The 17,536-nt window shown below is 43.0% G+C and overlaps 1 protein-coding gene across 8 annotated transcripts in view; it reads left to right on the forward strand.

Moving 5' to 3' along the window:
- TTC13 (tetratricopeptide repeat domain 13) overlaps window positions 1–17,536 on the forward strand; it is an 82,839-nt gene that overhangs the window by 23,911 nt on the left and 41,392 nt on the right. For 7 of the 8 annotated variants that reach the window (XM_001926644.5, XM_005652419.3, XM_001926662.5 and 4 more), the window contains exons 3-4: window positions 4,060–4,135; window positions 6,342–6,412. In XM_001926644.5, coding sequence (XP_001926679.2) covers window positions 4,060–4,135; window positions 6,342–6,412 — 147 coding nt within the window. Of the gene's footprint in view, window positions 1–3,553; window positions 3,573–4,059; window positions 4,136–6,341; window positions 6,413–17,536 lie in introns of those variants that run through there. The other variant, XM_021073608.1, reaches the window with a different exon arrangement.

The raw sequence follows: 17,536 nt of genomic DNA on the forward strand, positions 1-17,536 counted from the left end.
TTTCATTTGCAATTTCCCTTTAGGGTATTCTTTCTTTTCTAGACAAAGCTCCGCCTTTTCATGTAAGAATCACTGAATAATCAACTATACTTTAATTTCAGGTTTTGTTTTTTTTTTAAAAAGAACTACTAAATATAGGTAGAAATTGCAGGCTAGAGAATGATCAACTGATTTTACCCCACTCATTGCATAGCCGTCAACTTGATACCGGGAAGAACTTTTCGGTTAGACTTGTGCCAAACCAAAATGGGCCAACGTGTGAAGTAGTGAGTTGGCTGTCCCTGAAAACATTTAACTATAAATTAGGTGATCCCTACCCTGGATAAGTGATTAGATTCTTAGACTTAGTAGGGACCTTCTTGCTGATAGTAGTTCAAATATTTTCTGTTAGTGGCATTTCTAGCTGAACATGGCCCTAGCTAGTAACCTTTGGGAGAATGCTTATCAATAGAGGCCTTTCATTCTCCCCAGGCTGAAAATTCTGGGAGTTAAACTATTTGTTTAGTTTCAGTTTCCAGGTGTTTATTTGGCACCTCGATTGTGCCAGGCATTGTGCTAAGTAAGTACTTAGCTGTAGGGTCGTGATCCAGATAGCTGTGGTCCTGCGATTATGACTCTGACAGGCACTAGTCAAATAACTGTACAAATGCAAGTGGAAGTTCAGTTGTGCAAACCATATAAAGGAAAAACAGGGGGTCAACATAATCTCTCTTATATTAGAAGAAACAGACAAGACAGCTTTCAGAACTGAAACAGAAGCAGGGGCCGAAAGGTGGATTGGAGTTCGTCTACTAGCAGAGTGGGGCTGTGTGTTGGAACTTCCATGATCATAGCTAACCCACTCTGTCCCCAGAAGATAGCTATGGATGCAGTATTAGAAATGGGAATGATTCTTTTTGATCATGAAATTAATTTGTCCATACTATACTTTTCCTGTCCATGTCTGCTATCTGCTATAGATTTTCTTTCTTTCTTTCTTTCTTTTGTCTTTTTGCCTTTTCTAGGGCTGCACCCACAGCATATGGAGGTTCCCAGGCTAGGGATCGAATTGGAGCTGTAGCCACCGGCCTACGCCAGAGCCACAGCAAGGGGGGATCTGAGCCGCGTCTGCAGCCTACACCACAACTCACAGCAACTCTGGATCCTTAACCCACTGATCGAGGCCAGGGATCAAACTGCATCCTCGTGGGTACTAGTAGTAGAGTTCGTAACCTGCTGACCCACACCAGGAACTCCTTCTTTCACCATCTTTTTGCACAGAGGCTTGGCAAATGGTTGACTTCGTTGGTTACTGGAGATCACAAGACTTTTGAAGTATTAAAAGCATTGTTTATAGACTCCTTTTCTTGGCTCTAAGCAACTTGTAAAGCAGAAAAAGCTTTTGCCTCTGTGCGTTTGTCTGTAAGCAACTGGAAAGAGGAAGCGCTCTTGGCTGGTCACATCTGAATGTGTTATAAACCCCTCACATGGTGTTGAACCTGCCGCTTTGTGGAGCAGCTGGATTAGGCATCCATGTGCGGAAGCTCCCAGCTAGAGAGCAAAGCAGGAGAGAGCTGACAGAGTTTCTCTGTAGTCCTCAAGGTTTTCCTGGAAGAGGGAAAATGTAAACATTCCCCAAGCAGTAGAATTTTCAGATGTTTCATTTTGCTCAGGATTCTGCATGGATTGACACGAGAGGCCCGAGTCTCCTAAGATGGGGTGCCCTTTTGACCTGTATCTTTTAACTTGTGTTCTGACCAGAGATCGCTATTCTTGACCTGTTTCATTTTATTAAAATTTTTTTTTCAAGAGTTCCCATCATGGCTCAGTGGTTAACGAATCCGACTGGGAACTATGAGGTTGCAGATTCGATCCCTGGCCTTGCTCAGTGTGTTGAGGATCGGCGTTGCTGTGAGCTGTGGTGTAGGTCGCAGATGCAGCTCTGATCCCATGTTGCTGTGTCTCTGGCTTAGGCTAGCGGCTGCAGCTCTGATTAGACCCCTAGCCTGGGAACCTCCATATGCCGCGGGTGCAAAAGGACAAAAGACCAAAAAAAAAAAAAATTTTTTTTTCTTACTATGGCCACACCTTCAGCATATGGCAGTTCCCAGGCTATAGGTCAAATTGGAACTACAAATGCCGGCCTATGCCACAGACACAACGCCAGATCTTTAACCTACTGAGCAAGGCCAGGGATTGAGCCTATGTCCTCACGGACACTACCTCTGGTTCTTAACCCACTGAGCTACAATGGGAACTCCTTGACCCATTTTATTTACTTATTTGTTTATTTATTTATTTGTGTTTTTGCCCTCAGCGTGAAGTGGCTTGATGTGGGATCTCAGTTCCCAGACCAGGGATTGAACCTGGGCTGCAGCAGTGAAAGTGCTGAGTCCAGACCACTAGTCCACCATGAAGCTCCCTTGACCTGTCTTCTAGGCAAATTCCCAAAACCACTCCATATCTGAACATCAATCTGAACCTTAAGAGTGTAGGGCGTGTAGGTGGGAATACCTGTTAACTCTGTTATGTGAGTCAGTGAAGCCCAAGAGACTGTGGCTAATGAGAACAATTATTAGCCAAATAGCACAGTCATCAGTCCTAAGAGTCACCTGTGTAGAAGTCTTTGGCTGTCATGTATGCCCGTAGGCATCTGTACAATGGATTTTAAAAAAAAAAAAGAGGGATTCGAATAATTGGGATGTCACTAGGTTCTAATCCTATAGTTCTGCCCAAGTGACTCTTTTGTCTCGCCTTATCTTAGCTTCCTCTGTCTGTGTGTACACGTTTTCAACATACCTTAGGTGAATCTGGTATGAAGTTGTCATCTTAATGTGTACCCTGTAGGCTAAACCTGTCACGACTCAGTGTCAGCAGTGAAATCTTCCAGCCAAGTGACAGCTGTTTGTGTTATCAGACACGACTTGTCTCCAAAACACAATAGAGCCGTTGTTTCGGGTGGTGGACCAGTACTGCCTAAAAAATCATTCCTATTGCTAAGCTAACTTATTTTGTTTTTCCCTAGTTACTGTTTTTATTTTATCTCTTCTGCCAAGTGTACACATGTGTGTCTGCTTGATTTCCTCATGGGCAAATGTACTGTGTCAAGTGGGACGGTTATGTTCATTACCTGCTGTGCATTACTTAATAAAATGTCTTGTTTCTTGGTCAGGTTTGGCTGGTCTTATTATGGTGTCATCTTCCTATAACCTGTAGCTCTTATTTCTAAAATACTAAAATAGGGTTTAAAGAGCAGTATTCTGTTATCAAGCCACATTGAAGACCAGTCACTAGAATGTGATCTTTCTAACATGAGCAATGTCATGAAATAGTGTTTGAAGGGAGCTCTGAAGCAGCCAGGAAGATTAATGCCCACGAACATAAAGGAATAGGTGTTCTTGGAGACCAAACCACTAACGATAAAGGAAGGAAGCAAATCAGCTACAGCACAGATTGTGTCTTCGAGGTCCATTATTGATAATGACTTAATGTGAATATTTTCTGGCTGTCAAAAGTAAGTGTAGCTTTAATTTTTTAAATTACAGGTTTGAGGGGAGTTTCCGTCGTGGCGCAGCGGAAACGAATCCGACTAGGTACATGAAGTTGTGGGTTCCGTCCCTGGCCTAGCTTAGCGGGTTAAGGATCTGGCATTGCCGTGAGCTGTGGTGTAGGTCACAGACATGGCTCGGATCTGACGTTGCTGTGGCTGTGGCGTAGGCCAGCAGATGCAGCTCTGATTCGACCCCTAGCCTGGGAACCTCCATATGTCACAGGTGCGGCCCTAATAAGCAAAAATAAAATAAAATACAGGTTTCAGAGTTCCCACTGTGGCACAACAAATCAGCAGGATCTTGTGAGAACTGGGATTTAGGCTCGATCTCCAGCTGGGCACAATGGGTTAAAGAACCAGCGTTGTCGAAGCTGCAGCTCAGGTCGCAACTGCAGCTCAGATCTGATCCCTGACCCGGGAACTCCGTAAGCCACAGGGCGGCCAAGTAAATAAATAAATAAATAAAATTCAGTTTTCGTTGTATCTTTTCTTTTGCCATAAGCTAAAATGTATGTTTGTTTTTATTTCAGAGCCAGGCCAAGTCTATTGCCGAACAGAAGAGATTCCCATTTGCAACTGATAATGACAGCACAAATGAAGAATTAGGTGAGACTTGACACGGGGGCTATTCCTGGGGTATTTACCTAGAGTTTCTAAGATGAAGAGCGAGTAGGCAGGATGGGGAGGCAGGAAAAACAGAGAGTGGCTCTGCCAATATGAGCGGTGTGATCATGGATGGGGCATTCAACCCTTGTGAGGGTCTCTGTATTATTCATCATAAAATAAAAGATCTGGATGGAATTGGTAAGGACTGTCCCAGCTTTGTGTTTCTATGGAAATGAATGATTATGGTAATGAGTTCCTTTGCGCTGTTATCATTCATTAAAAGGTTATTCGTGTGCTGTCATCAAGTACAATTTAGAAGAGAAAGCGGAAAGAGAATCACACCTGCTTTAGTCTACTGTGTAATAAATGAGCTAGGTTTGGGTTAATGTACCCATGGGTCTAAGCCCGTGGGTGTAGAAGGTTGAGTTCATTCAGATCTGCAGATGGGTCGTGCAGTTTGCCTTGTTCAAGACTGTGTTGTAAGAGGCCAGTTTCACCAGCATCTGATCTGCTTTGGGTGTGTCCCCCTCATCGCCTGATCAGCTCACACTTGAAGGTATGGGCAGAGCATTGAAAACAGGACTGAACAGCACAGCGAACAGCTTAGTGCACTTAAAAAAAGTACAAGTTTATGGTTCAGTCCCTGTTCACCCAGTCATCAAGGAATTTGGCCCATTGCACAGCCCTTTCGGTGCAGCCTTGATTTTACTCAGGGTGGCTTGTTGTTTAGGAGGGCGGATCCCAGAGCGAGGCAGCCTGGTTCTCTTGTCTCACTGCATGTTGTCTTTGGACAGTTTAAATGCTTCATTTCCTTGTCTGCAAATGGGGACATACAGTTGTTGTCCCTCATTGGAATTAAGGAGTAAATGAGTGTATATAAGTGTGTATAAATGCTTGGGGCTGTGCCTGGCACGTATTAAGAATGCAGTATGTGACACTTATTATTGTTGTTGCTGGTTTTGCTACCGATACTGCTGGCCCCCACCAAAGAGATCTCTGGCTATCTCGCCATCTGCTAAAACTACCTGAATAGTATCCATTCCTATTACTCTGAATATGAGTTTGGCCTTAATTATCTTTTCAAAGAAATTGGCTTAAAAACAGTCCTCTTTTCATGTTGAAGAATGCCCTCCCAAAGCCCTTATATTATTATGATGCTCAGTGTTTTGAACTTTGTCTTTCTCAGGTTAGTTATAAAGATACTCTACATCTCTTTTTGCATTTACTGTTTCTCCTGCTTTTAACTATCAGGAAATTGAAACTCTGAGTGACAGTAAAAGTTTTAAATTGCCGTCTTCTTGAATACCTATTAGGTCTTAGAATTAGAGGGTTACAATAAAGCTATTTTTTTTTTTTGCAAAGAAATGGAATCAAAATAGTATTATATTGAGTTAAGAACATACCTTTTTTCAGGGGTATTCAGAGATTTAGAGCGTTAAGGCAAATATAGATGGAAATATAATCTAAAATATTAAAATTTATTTTTGATCATGCTAAAAAGTTTAGTCAAAATACTGCTGTGCTTTAAGAGATTGTCATGGCTCTCATTACAAAATACCACTTACATAAACAATTTGATTTGAAACTATTTATTCATTGTAAGAATATATTTTGAGCAGTGTTTTGACTATGTTTTGAATAGAAGAGGTAGGGAAAAGACCACCACTGCATCGCAGTGATGTGAATTATTTACAGTTAAGCATTATATTAATATATAATAATTTGAGCCTCTGTTTTGTTCAGACTAGGTAACTGGCAGTAAATCCAGTTCCTGCACCTGCAGGAACTGAGATACGTGATGCTATTTGGATATTTCTTCTAACTTTCACAGTAAAATCACATTGCCACATTGTGTGGGTATTATTCAAGCTTATTATTAGCTCTTTTGATTTAAGGATAGGAAACATTCATAAAGATTATTTGGTATTTGAAAGTGAGTGATGGGCTGAGAAAAAGATAATTACTTCTTGTAGGCAGATGTTTTATAGATGACTTTAATAATTAAAATCTAGATAGAACTGGAAGACTGATTATCAAGTGCTGAGAGCTGGGAGAATTCAGTTACATCTTATTAACTTCTAGGTTTTCTTTAACTGCTTCTCCTCCTTGGAGCTGCTTTTTAAGATTCAGTAAAGAATTTAGGTACCACTTTCTGTCTGAAATCCTTTATTTGTTCCTTTAATATTTTTGTATTTTTTTTTCATAGCTATTGCATATGTATTGATCGGCAGTGGTCTCTATGATGAAGCAATAAGACATTTTTCAACAATGCTTCAGGTAATTTTTCTTCTTAATTATACAATTTCAAGTTTACAGTCATGACAAAAATAAAGACTTAATTGCTAAAGTTCTGCAATAAAATGTGGATTTTAAGATTTTGCAAGAAAGTAAAGGAAGCCATCCCTGACTGAGCTCTTTCTTGGTGCAGGCCTTGGAATATATTCTCATTTAATCTTTGCAGTGTTACTTTACTTTAAAGCAAGAAAATGAGATCTAAGGAGGTAGGCAATTTGCTTGTAGTCTCCCCACTGTCAGGTGGCAGAGCTGAGAGTCAAACACAAGTTTCAAAAAGACAAACATTAGCTTTGGCTCATTTTCCTCTCTACCTTGGTATCTCCCATGCGATGCAGACACTGGAAATTCTTGGAATTCGGGATGTATACGCTCTGCACAGAGTCAGTCTGCATGGTTACTCCATGTCCACTCATGGATCTGTTTCTCACCTCGAAGTGTAATTATAAGATTCTGCAGGGGAAGTAGCAGACCTCTGTTGATTGACGGCTGTGTTAAAAAAACCTGGTTAAGACAAAGAACTTAAAAATAGATGTATTATGGTTGTAAAGGAGACCTGTCATGCAGCCTGACATTGTTGGTTGTGTATCTCATGTTGTTGTTTAACTGTTCTTGTGGACGCTTGATCATTATCTACTGTCAATGTGTCTGTGCAGGGGAGCCCAGTGAAGAAGACATGGGCTTCAGAGTTAGAGAAGCCCAAGTTCTAATCCACTTTGCTGCTCCCTAGTGACTTATTTCACCTTCTGGATTATGAGCATGATAATAACTATCTCCAAAAATATTCTCATTCAGTTTAAATGAAATAGCTTAAAAAAGTACTAAGTGCCTGGCACACAGTAAGTGCTCAGTTAATTTCCACTACTCAGAGCACCGTTCTGGCATATTCATCAGAGCTGGTACAGCAAGAATCAGTAGATAGTTAACAGTCCAGCAGGTGGACTTAATTTTGTTATTAATTTTGAGGGGTTCCCGTCATGGCACAATGGTTAATGAATCCGACTAGGAACCATGAGGTTGCAGGGTCGATCCCAGGCCTTGCTCAGTGGGTTAAGGATCCGGTGTTGCCATGAGCTGTGGTGTAGGTCGCAGATGTGGCTCGGATCCCACGTTGCAGTGGCTCTGGTGTAGGCTGGCGGCAAGAGCTCCGATTGGACCCCTAGCCTGGGAATCTCCATATTGCCGTGGGAGCAGCCCTAGAAAAGGCAAAAAGACAAAAAAAAAAAAAAGTTATTGATTTTGAATTTTTTTCTCTTTTTAAACATAGGGTTAATTATGTGGATAATTCTGTCTTCATTCTCAAGTAATCTATAAGAGATTTCTAATTATTAGAGTCCTTAGATCCAAGCAGCTGTGTGTTTGGTCATATGGAATAATATTCTTCAGTGGAGTTTAATGTAAAACGGGTAGATTATAAGTAGTTTGAAAATTTGCCTTTCTGATTAGCGTGGCAATATTTAAAAAGGTAAGAAAGCAGTTTAACGCCCTGCTTTGAAAGGGAGACTTTGATACATTCATAGGAGCAAATGTCAGTTAATTTATGGTAGCTGACAGAAGAAGACAGTATGGGCTTGCAGACCTGTTATCAATTCATTCATCTTTTTGAAAAATATTATTACCATTCTAGTTGAAGGCAATGTAACAATGTTAAAGAAAAAAGTTTAAGCAATAAAAAAATTTCCTACTTTTGCCACTCTACCATAATTTAAGTTTTTTGTTTTTGACATTTTCAAAGTATGCGTTTGCCTTTTATAATCTGAATATATGTACTATTTGATTACTTTTAATTTTATGCTATAAATATTTTTCAGTATATCTCTACAATCTTACAGTTTTGATGACTCTATAATGTGTCATCCATGTATAGTTGTAAAATGTATGGCTCTTGCAGTTGCATTCAGAAAGTAGATCAGAAATTTTCTCTTTGCGCTAAGAGAAGATATTACTCTACTGGAGTCTGATAAAGCATTTTCATCCATTTGTGATGGGTTGCTTGCATCTGGGAATTTTTCTTTAAGAGTGTGTGGATTATAAGGTTGGACTGCTTCTCTGGTGATTCCAGCTCCTGATGGGGCAGGAACAGAGGATGGGGGTGAAGCAGAAGGGTCAGATACTCCTGGCCCAAGAATACAAGGTGGGTGGTCATTCATGACACGCCTTCACCCGGGAACACGAGGCTCTCTCGGCTTTCCTGCTGGTGCTCTTCTTGGTGATGTCTCTCTTCTCTGCCTCCATGCTTCCCAGCCATTGGCGCATCATGATGCACGTGGAAAATCACATTCGTGTGACACATTAGAATAAGCAGGAGCAAGTTCAGAGGCTTCCAGATAGGGCTTGGCCAAAATCTGCCACGTCTTCTTTATGTTATATGACTCTGCTAAATACAAAATACAAAGATTTGATATTAAAGGCTAAAATTATTATTATTGTTATTTTTTGCACTTGCGGCATGTGGAAGTTCCTAGGGGTGGAATCAGAGCTGTAACTTCAGGCCACAGCCACAGCCACAGCAACACCAGAGCCAAGCTACATCTGAGACCTTTTGGCACTGCCAGATCCTTAACCCACTGAGCCAGGCCAGGGATGGAACCCATAGCCTCATGGATACAGTTGAGTTCTTAACCTGCTGAGCCACAATGGGAACGCCTTTCTTTAAAAAAATTTTTTTAAATTTTAATAAGAGACTTGATCCTGCTTTTCTAGGTATTACTTTTTCGTATTAGGCTCTATGTTTGAAATTAATGAACACAATTCCTATAAGAGCTTTTCATTGATTTCTTCAAATTCTTGATAGCTGTTCTCATCAAGAAACTGTACAAGGGGTAGCAAGTGTTCAAAGAATAGTTACTGCTATTTCTCCAATTGGTCAAAACTCTTTATGAATCAAAATTTACATAAATCAGTCTCTTGCTGTTTTTATGGCCGAATCCACAGGGGGGTTGCCCAGGCCAGGGGTGGAATCTGAGCCACAGCTGTGACCTCTGCTGCAGTTTCGGCAATGCTGGATCCTTAACCCATTGCACAGGGCCGGGGATTGAACCTAACCTCTGCAGCAACTTGCACTGCTGCAGTCAGATTCTTTTTTTTTTTTTTTTTGTCTTTTTGCTATTTCTTTGGGCCGCTCCCGCGGCATATGGAGGTTCCCAGGCTAGGGGTCAAATCAGAGCTGTAGCCACTGGCCTATGCCAGAGCCACAGCAACGCAGGATCCGAGCCACGTCTGCAACCTACACCACAGCTCACGGCAACGCCGGATCGTTAACCCACTGAGCAAGGGCAGGGACCGAACCCGCAACCTCATGGTTCCTAGTCAGATTCGTTAACCACTGCGCCACGACGGGAACTCCAGAAAGACTACAATTTCTTTTTTTTTTTTTTTTGTCTTTTTGCTATTTCTTGGGCCGCTCTTGCAGCATATGGAGATTCCCAGGCAAGGGGTCCAATCAGAGCTGTAGCCACCGGCCTACGCCAGAGCCACAGCAACGCGGGATCCGAGCCGCGTCTGCAACCTACACCACAGCTCACGGCAACGCCGGATCGTTAACCCACTGAGCAAGGGCAGGGACCGAACCCGCAATCTCATGGTTCCTAGTCAGATTCGTTAACCACTATGCCACGACGGGAACTCCTGCAGTCAGATTCTTAACTCACTGCACCATAGTGGGAACTCTAATGTTATATTTTTTAAAATATGACCATTCTTGGAGTTCCCCTTGAGGCTCAGTGGGTTAAGAACCCGTCATAGTGTCGGAGAGGATGCGGGTTCAATCCCTGGCCTCGCTCAGCGGGTTAAGGATCTGGCGTTTCCACAAACTACAGCAGGCATAGGTTGAAGATGTGGCTCAACCCAGATCCGGTGTTGATCTGGATCTGGTGTTGCCATGGTTGTGGCATAGGCCTGAGGTTGCAGTTCCAATTGGACCCCTAGCCTGGGAGCTTCCATATGCCACAGGTGCAGCTGTAAAAATAAAATAAAAATAAGTTAAAAAAAAAAAGTATGATCATTCTTTAAATCTAACTGCTCTTCCTTTTCTTTTATTGTCTTGTGGTAGTGAAATTGATTTTTACCCCAGCAATACTTTTTATATGCCACATTCAGAGAGTGGTAAAGTGTTTCCAAGCATGGAGGAATGCTGAGTGAGGGGGGACCATTTTTGTCAGTACTTGCTAGTAGATGTTCACCTGTTCCTTGCAGGACCTTTCACGTGTGCAAACATTCTTCTGTGTTTCAAAGCCAGGAAAGATCCTTTAACAAGTCTTCAGTGATATTCTCTTCCAGTTTTTTTAGTTTGCTAACTCCTGGCAGAATGTTTCTTTTGGACAACCTGTGAGCTCCAGGGTGAAGCAGCAGCACATGGAATCTGATTCCATGCATAGAAAGCTGAAGACAAATGAGACCATGGGGCTGGGGTTTTATTTTATTCACCGTTTTTATAAACTCATTTAAGGTGAAATTTGGATCTGTGTGTGAAGGCTGCTCCCATTCCAGAATGACCCTCTGTGATGTAAGGCTTTTATAGCTTGTTGTCTTAGCTACACATCAGGGAACAAGCTTATGAGATACTTCCATAATCTTTGTCGTTTCAAGGTGTTCATTTGAATATTGACCCAAATATGGTTTGATTGGCGTGTCTATAAAGGAAGACAGTGTTCCTTGAGCATCAGAGTTTTCAAGGAGCACAGTCTCAAGGCTTCATTAGATAGGTCTGTCTTCACTGGAAACACTTGAATTTTTTATTTATTTTTTGTTTTTTTATTTTTGGCTTTTTAGGGCTGTAGCAGCGGCATATGGAGGTTCCCAGGCTAGGGGTCGAATCAGAGCTACAGCTGCTGGCCTACACCACAGCCACAGCAACACCAGATTCGAGCCGTGTCTGCGACCTATACCACAGTTCACGGCAATGTCGGATCCTTAACCCACTGAGCAAAGCCAGGGATCGAACCCACATCCTCCTGGTTCCTAGTCAGATTCGTTTCCACTGCACCACGATGGGAACTCCTGGAAACACTTGATTTTAAAAGCTTATCAGTCAGTATTTTCTCTATGTCAGTGTCCACACATGTCACCGCCTTGATCACAGTGTCCTTGAAAGTGGTATTGTTTCCTGATTTCCATGCTGCTTTGATGCTCATGCAGGGCCGGGTAACATAAGTGCCGTGACAATGTTACGACGTAACTGGACTTTGTTATTAGTTGTGTGACGTTGAGGTCATCTGCTTCTGGTGGAACTGAATTCCTGAAAGAACTTTCTTTTTTTACACAAGCAGACACAATGTGAAACATCCTTCTGCGCATGATTTTGTAACCATCCTTTACGTGTGTGTGCACCCACCACTTACACAGAACTTAAACCTCCTCATGTTGCTGGGCCGTGACTTTTTTGGCTCACTTATATGTCTTTGAGCCAGTGACTTTCACATTTTAGCAAAAAGCCAACCTTGTGGTAGCAAAATAAATATTTGTAAATTTTAAAGTTACTATATAAATAATATAACAAGGATGATAAATTAGACTTTCATGGATTTTATTTATTTTTTATTACTCAATGAATTTATTACATTTATAGTTGGACAATGACCATCACAATCTAATTTTATAGGATTTCCATCCCACAACCCCAGGACATCCCCCCACCCCCCGAAGTGGGTCCTTTGGAAACCATAAGTTTTTCAAAGTCTGTGAGTCAGTATCTGTTCTGCAAAGAAGTTCATTGTGTCCTTTTTTCAGATCCCACATGTAAGTGATAGCTTTTTTTTTTTTTTTTTTGGTCGTCTTTTTGCCTTTTCTAGAGCCGCTCCCATGGCGTATGGAGGTTCCCAGGCTAGGGGTCGAATTGGAGCTGTAGCCGCCGGCCTACACCACAGCCACAGCAACGCCAGATCCGAGCTGCATCTGGGACCCACACCACAGCTCACGGCGATGCTGGATCCTTAACCCACTGAGCAAGGACAGGGATCAAACCCGCAACCTCATGGTTCCTAGTCGGATTCGTTAACCACTACGCCACGACGGGAACTCCGTGATAGCTTTTGATGTTAGACTTTCATGGATTTTAAAAAATGGTGGTTTTTTTTTTTTTTTTTTTTTTTTTGAGAATTGAGGCATGTAAGTGGATATGACCACAGTAAGCTACCTGTCTTGTTATAAAATGATTTTGCATTTGCCTAAAGTAACAGTGGAAGATTGAAATATTAGTTTAATTCATTTAAAAATCTGAAAACTGTAAAATGTAACTGTTATTAGACTTGTGTATTCAAAAATACTTTGAAATGATATTCTGAGGCCAACTGGTTTTTAGAAATAAGTATTGCAGGAGTTCCCATTGTGGCTCAGAGGTAACAAGCCCGACTAGTATCCATGAGGACCCAGGTCCAATCCCTGGCCATGCTCAGTGGGTTAAGGATCTGGCGTTGCCGTGAGCTGTGGTGTAGGTCACAGACGCAGCTCAGATCCCGTCTTGCTGTGACTGTGGCATAGGCCGGCAGCTGTAGCTCCGATTCAATCCCTAGCCTGGAAACTTCCATATGCCTTGGGTGCGGGCCTAAAAAGCAAAAAAAGAAAAAAGAAAAAAAAAGGAAATAAATAAACATTGCTTTTATTTGAAAAAATAATTCATTGTGATATTTTGTAAAGAAAGAATTTAACTTCTTGCTAATGTCTGAAGCCAATGATAAAATATTAAAGTTGTATCAATCAAAAAAAGTAATGATATCTATTTAAATTTAGGAACCTGTAATACTATGGTATAACTGTGATAATATCACAGTAATTATACATCCTTCCATGCTGTTGGAAAAAATTCTAAAAGAGAAAATGTAAATTGAGAAAGAGGGAAAAACCTAACTAATGTGTGCGTCTGTAAGGTATTTCGGTTTTCTTCATTCAGTTTCCTCTTCAGAGTTTTTTCCCAGCAGCATAGAAGGATGTTTACTTATTCTGGCTGCTAGCATAGTTATAGCCTAGTATTGTGGCTTCCTCAATTAAATGGTAGATTTTATTACTTTTTTTTCTTTTTCTTTTTTTTACCTTTTTAGGGCCACACCTATAGAATACCTGTAGCATATGGAAGTTCCCAGGCTAGACTTCCAATTAGAGCTGCAGCTGCCAGCCTATGTCACAGCCACAGCAACACCAGATCCAAGCCACACTTGCTACCTACATACACCACAGCTCATGGCAACACCAGATCCTTTAACACACTGAGCAAGGCCAGGGATCGCACCTGCATCCTCACGGATACTAGTCCAGTTCTTAACTTCCTGACCCACAACAGAAACTCCTTTTTTTCTTTTTTGGCCACCCTGGGGCATATGGAGTTCCCAGGCCAGGGATCAGATCTGAGCCGCAGTTGTGACCCACGCTATAGCTGTGGCAACAGGGGATCCTTAACCCACTGTGCCGAGCTGGGGATTGAACCTGCAACCCAGTGCACCAGAGATGTGGCCAATCCCATTGCGCCACAGCAGGAACTCCAGTGATTGATACAACTCTATCACTTGGTCTGTCTTTGCAGTCCTGAAAGTAAGTCACTGCTAAGTCATGATGAGACCAAGGGGTAGTTTGAGGGGAGGGCAAAGATGGGGCATGTGTGAGACCCCAGGAGCCAGTACAATAACTGACTGCAGGAAGTAGTCAGTGTTCAGAGCTTTCAATGGTTATGGACTTTCAAGTGGCTCTTTTTTAAAGGTTGTATTGTGCAATAACGTTAGAGCTGCCATACTGGTGGCCCAGCAGAATCCACGCCCCAGGGCACCTCAGCCTTCGTGAATCCTGGGTCTGGTGTTTTTCTTCCATGGTCTTCATCCCACTACAGCCCCTGTGGGAAGAGCAGGCCAGGCGGAGCTGCTTTGATCTGATAGCCTTTAACGTGCATGAAGGTTTTCATAGCTGCCTCACATATGGCCAGTGTTTGTTGAATAACGTAAATAATAAATAACTGCCACGTATTAAGACTTATCATGTGCCAGGGGCTGTGCTCATGTGCCCTGACATGAAAAGGTATGTCCTCTGGACTCCAGCAGGGCGACACTATGCGAATGCAAAATAATGATGTGATCGGAGAATTACTTGAATGGAATTATACTCACTTGGACATCTAAAAGGCATCTTCAACTTCAGATCAGCAGTGATGTCCTACTGTATAGCACAGGGAACCCTATCCAATCCCTTGGGATAGAACGCAATGGAAGATAATATGAGAAAAAGAATGTATGTGTATGTAGACCTGGGTCCCTTTGCTGTACAGCAGAAATTGACAGAGCATTGTAAATCAACTCTAACAAAAAACATTTTTTTTAAAAGGTTCTAGACCAGCTGCATACTGTCACCTGATCCCGCACCACCTCCCGCAACTGAAAAAGAATTCCTTGTCACATCCCTGTGTTGCCCAGCTCAATATCCCCTCCATTGGGTTCTGTGAGGCACATGCTCTACACACACATGTGCCACTTACTTTGTCACCAGCTCTCTGCACGCCTCCTAAGTACCTTCTGCTCTTCCTGGCTCTGTTCAACCCTCAGCCGAGCTGCTTCCATCTGCCAGAGGACAGATGGGGCTCTCATTTCCTGGCCTCTCTCCCATACACGTGCACACTGTACAAACGTGCACTTTAAACACACATGTGCTTTGCTGCTGCTTTTAGGTTAAAGATAAAAATCGCTAACAAAGTCCCTCCCTGCCTCTCCAGCTCATCCTGGAGATGCTGTGTTCCCTGCTTCCCTCAGTGCCTTGGCACAGGCTGCCCTTCTGCCTGGACCAGCAATTCTGGGACCCCTCCCTCCCCCAGCACATCTCAGCCCAGGTATCTCTTTTTAGAGAACCTCCCTAGCCTTATTGAAGTCTTTGTGCAATTTCTTAAAGCACCATTTACCACTCTAGTCCTTACTGAGGATGTCACTTTACATCTGTGTTGTGATTCTTTGGCTGAGCTCCGAAAAAGCAAGAATCTTTTGCCTTCTGTGTTGGTTTTCAGTTACCGTGGTGTTCTTAGCACATGGGATGGGACATGGCTCATCGCTGTCCCTGAAAAATGACTAATGTCTGCACGACATATGGTGGAACAGAGGAGAGAAGTATATTTATTGTCCAGGGGTGTCTCTAAGGAGTGTTTGATAGTGTTTGAGCTAAGACTTCGAGGACCAAATGACTTTTGTGGGCACAGAGGTGGTGGGTGGGGGTTTGAGGCAGTGAGGGGAGCATGTGCAAAGCCCGAGCTTGGGAGAGCACGTTGTATCTTGGGAACTGCTACGTATGAACTGTGTGGACTGCTAAGTGTAAACCGTGAGGGGGAAATGGAAGGAGGGGAGCCTGAATGATCAGCATTCTCTGCAAAAGGTGTTTAGATGCTACCTCTCTGTTTTTCAAATTATAAGTTGCTGCCCTTTCGTAGGGCCTGAAATTAATTTGTGAGTCAAGCCTAGAATTTTTTAAAATGAAATGCGTCAGACAAGAAAATCTCGGAGTTCCCGTTGTGGCGCAGTGGTTAACAAATCTGACTAGGAACCGTGAGGTTGCGGGTTTGATCCCTGTCCTTGCTCAGTGGGTTAAGGATCTGGCATTGCCGTGAGCTGTGGTGTAGGTTGCAGACGCGGCTCGGATCCCGCGTTGCTGTGGCTCTGGCATAGGCTGGCGGCTACAGCTCCGATTGGACCCCCAGCCTGGGAACCTTCATGTGCCACGGGAGCGGCCCTAGAAAAGGCGAAAAGACAAAAAAAAAAAAAAAAAGAAAGAAAGAAAATCTCAGATTATATTGTGTGTAGTAAGGCTAGGTGTGACTTAATGAAACTTTTGTTTCTAGTGTGTGTGTGTGTGTTATGTATATATGTGTGAGTGTACTGGGTCACAGTGTAAATTATTTCTTACTATGGATTAGAGTGAACAGTGTTTGAATGTTGCCGTTGTAGGTGTTGCGGAGCCAGTGAAGAGTCTCAGCCAGTTTCACATCTGTTGTGATCAGCCCTGGTGTTGGATGACTCTTAGTGGGCACCTGGAGAAGGGATGGGAAGAAACAAGAAAGTGGTTAAGGCAATTGCAGTAGCCACGTGTGAGAGGAAAGCTTAAACTGGGCGGTAGCTGATGGGTCAGGAGGTGAAGCTGCCAGGGTTTCATGAGTAGATGTGTGGCTGGGGAGATGAGAACGATGCCCAGCATGGCTGGTGTGGTCCTAGATCAGTAGATTAACTACTTACTTAAATGCACCTTTTTGTAATTTACCTCCTGTCATCTGGTATCTCCTCTTCTCAGTGGAGGAGAAAAGCTTCTTAGATGGTATATTTTGGAACATTACAAATCTGGAAGTGGGGTCTCCTTCCTGCAGCCTGTAGTCAGCAGGCATGAGCCCCATGGCCTCGCCGCCCCTGCTATTATTAGCCCAGCCCAGCAGGCTCTTTTGTCTCCTGGCAGGTGCTTTGTGAGGGGAAGACATGAAGACTGTCATCCTTCATCTCCTTTCCAGGGACTGTCTTTCCTGCCCCTCCTCCTCCTCTGTGCCTATAACCCTCTCCTTCCAGGAAAGATATTTATTTAGTTACTTTATTTATTTATTTATTTATTTTTGTCTTTTTGCTATTTCTTTGGGCCGCTCCCACGGCATATGAAGGTTCCCAGGTTAGGGGTCAAATCGGAGCCGTAGCCACCAGCCTATGCCAGAGCCACAGCAACTCGGGATCCGAGCCACGTCTGCGACCTACACCACAGCTCACGGCAACGCCAGATCTTTAACCCACTGAGCAAGGGCAGGGACCGAACCCGCAACCTCATGGTTCCTAGTCAGATTCGTTAACCACTGCGCCACCATGGGAACTCCTAGTTACTTTTTTTAATGTGAAGTTTTTTTTGTTTTTTGGTTTTTTTTAAGGGCTGACCTGCAGCATATGGAAGTTCCTAGGCTAGGGGTCAAACTAGAGCTGCAGCTGCCAGCCTGCACCCTGCCACCACAGCTCGCGGCAGCTTGGGATCCTTAACCCACTGAGCTAGGCCAGGGATTGAACCCTCGTCCTCCTCATGGATACTAGTCGGGTTCGTTACTGCTGAGCCACAACAGGAACTCCTACGTGAAGTGTTTTATGGGGCTCATTTATTGCTCCATTGCCGCCTGCCCTGCAGGCAGAT

This window comes from Sus scrofa, chromosome 14 (genome assembly GCF_000003025.6).
Source record: "Sus scrofa isolate TJ Tabasco breed Duroc chromosome 14, Sscrofa11.1, whole genome shotgun sequence".
NCBI classification, from domain to species: Eukaryota; Metazoa; Chordata; class Mammalia; order Artiodactyla; family Suidae; genus Sus; species Sus scrofa.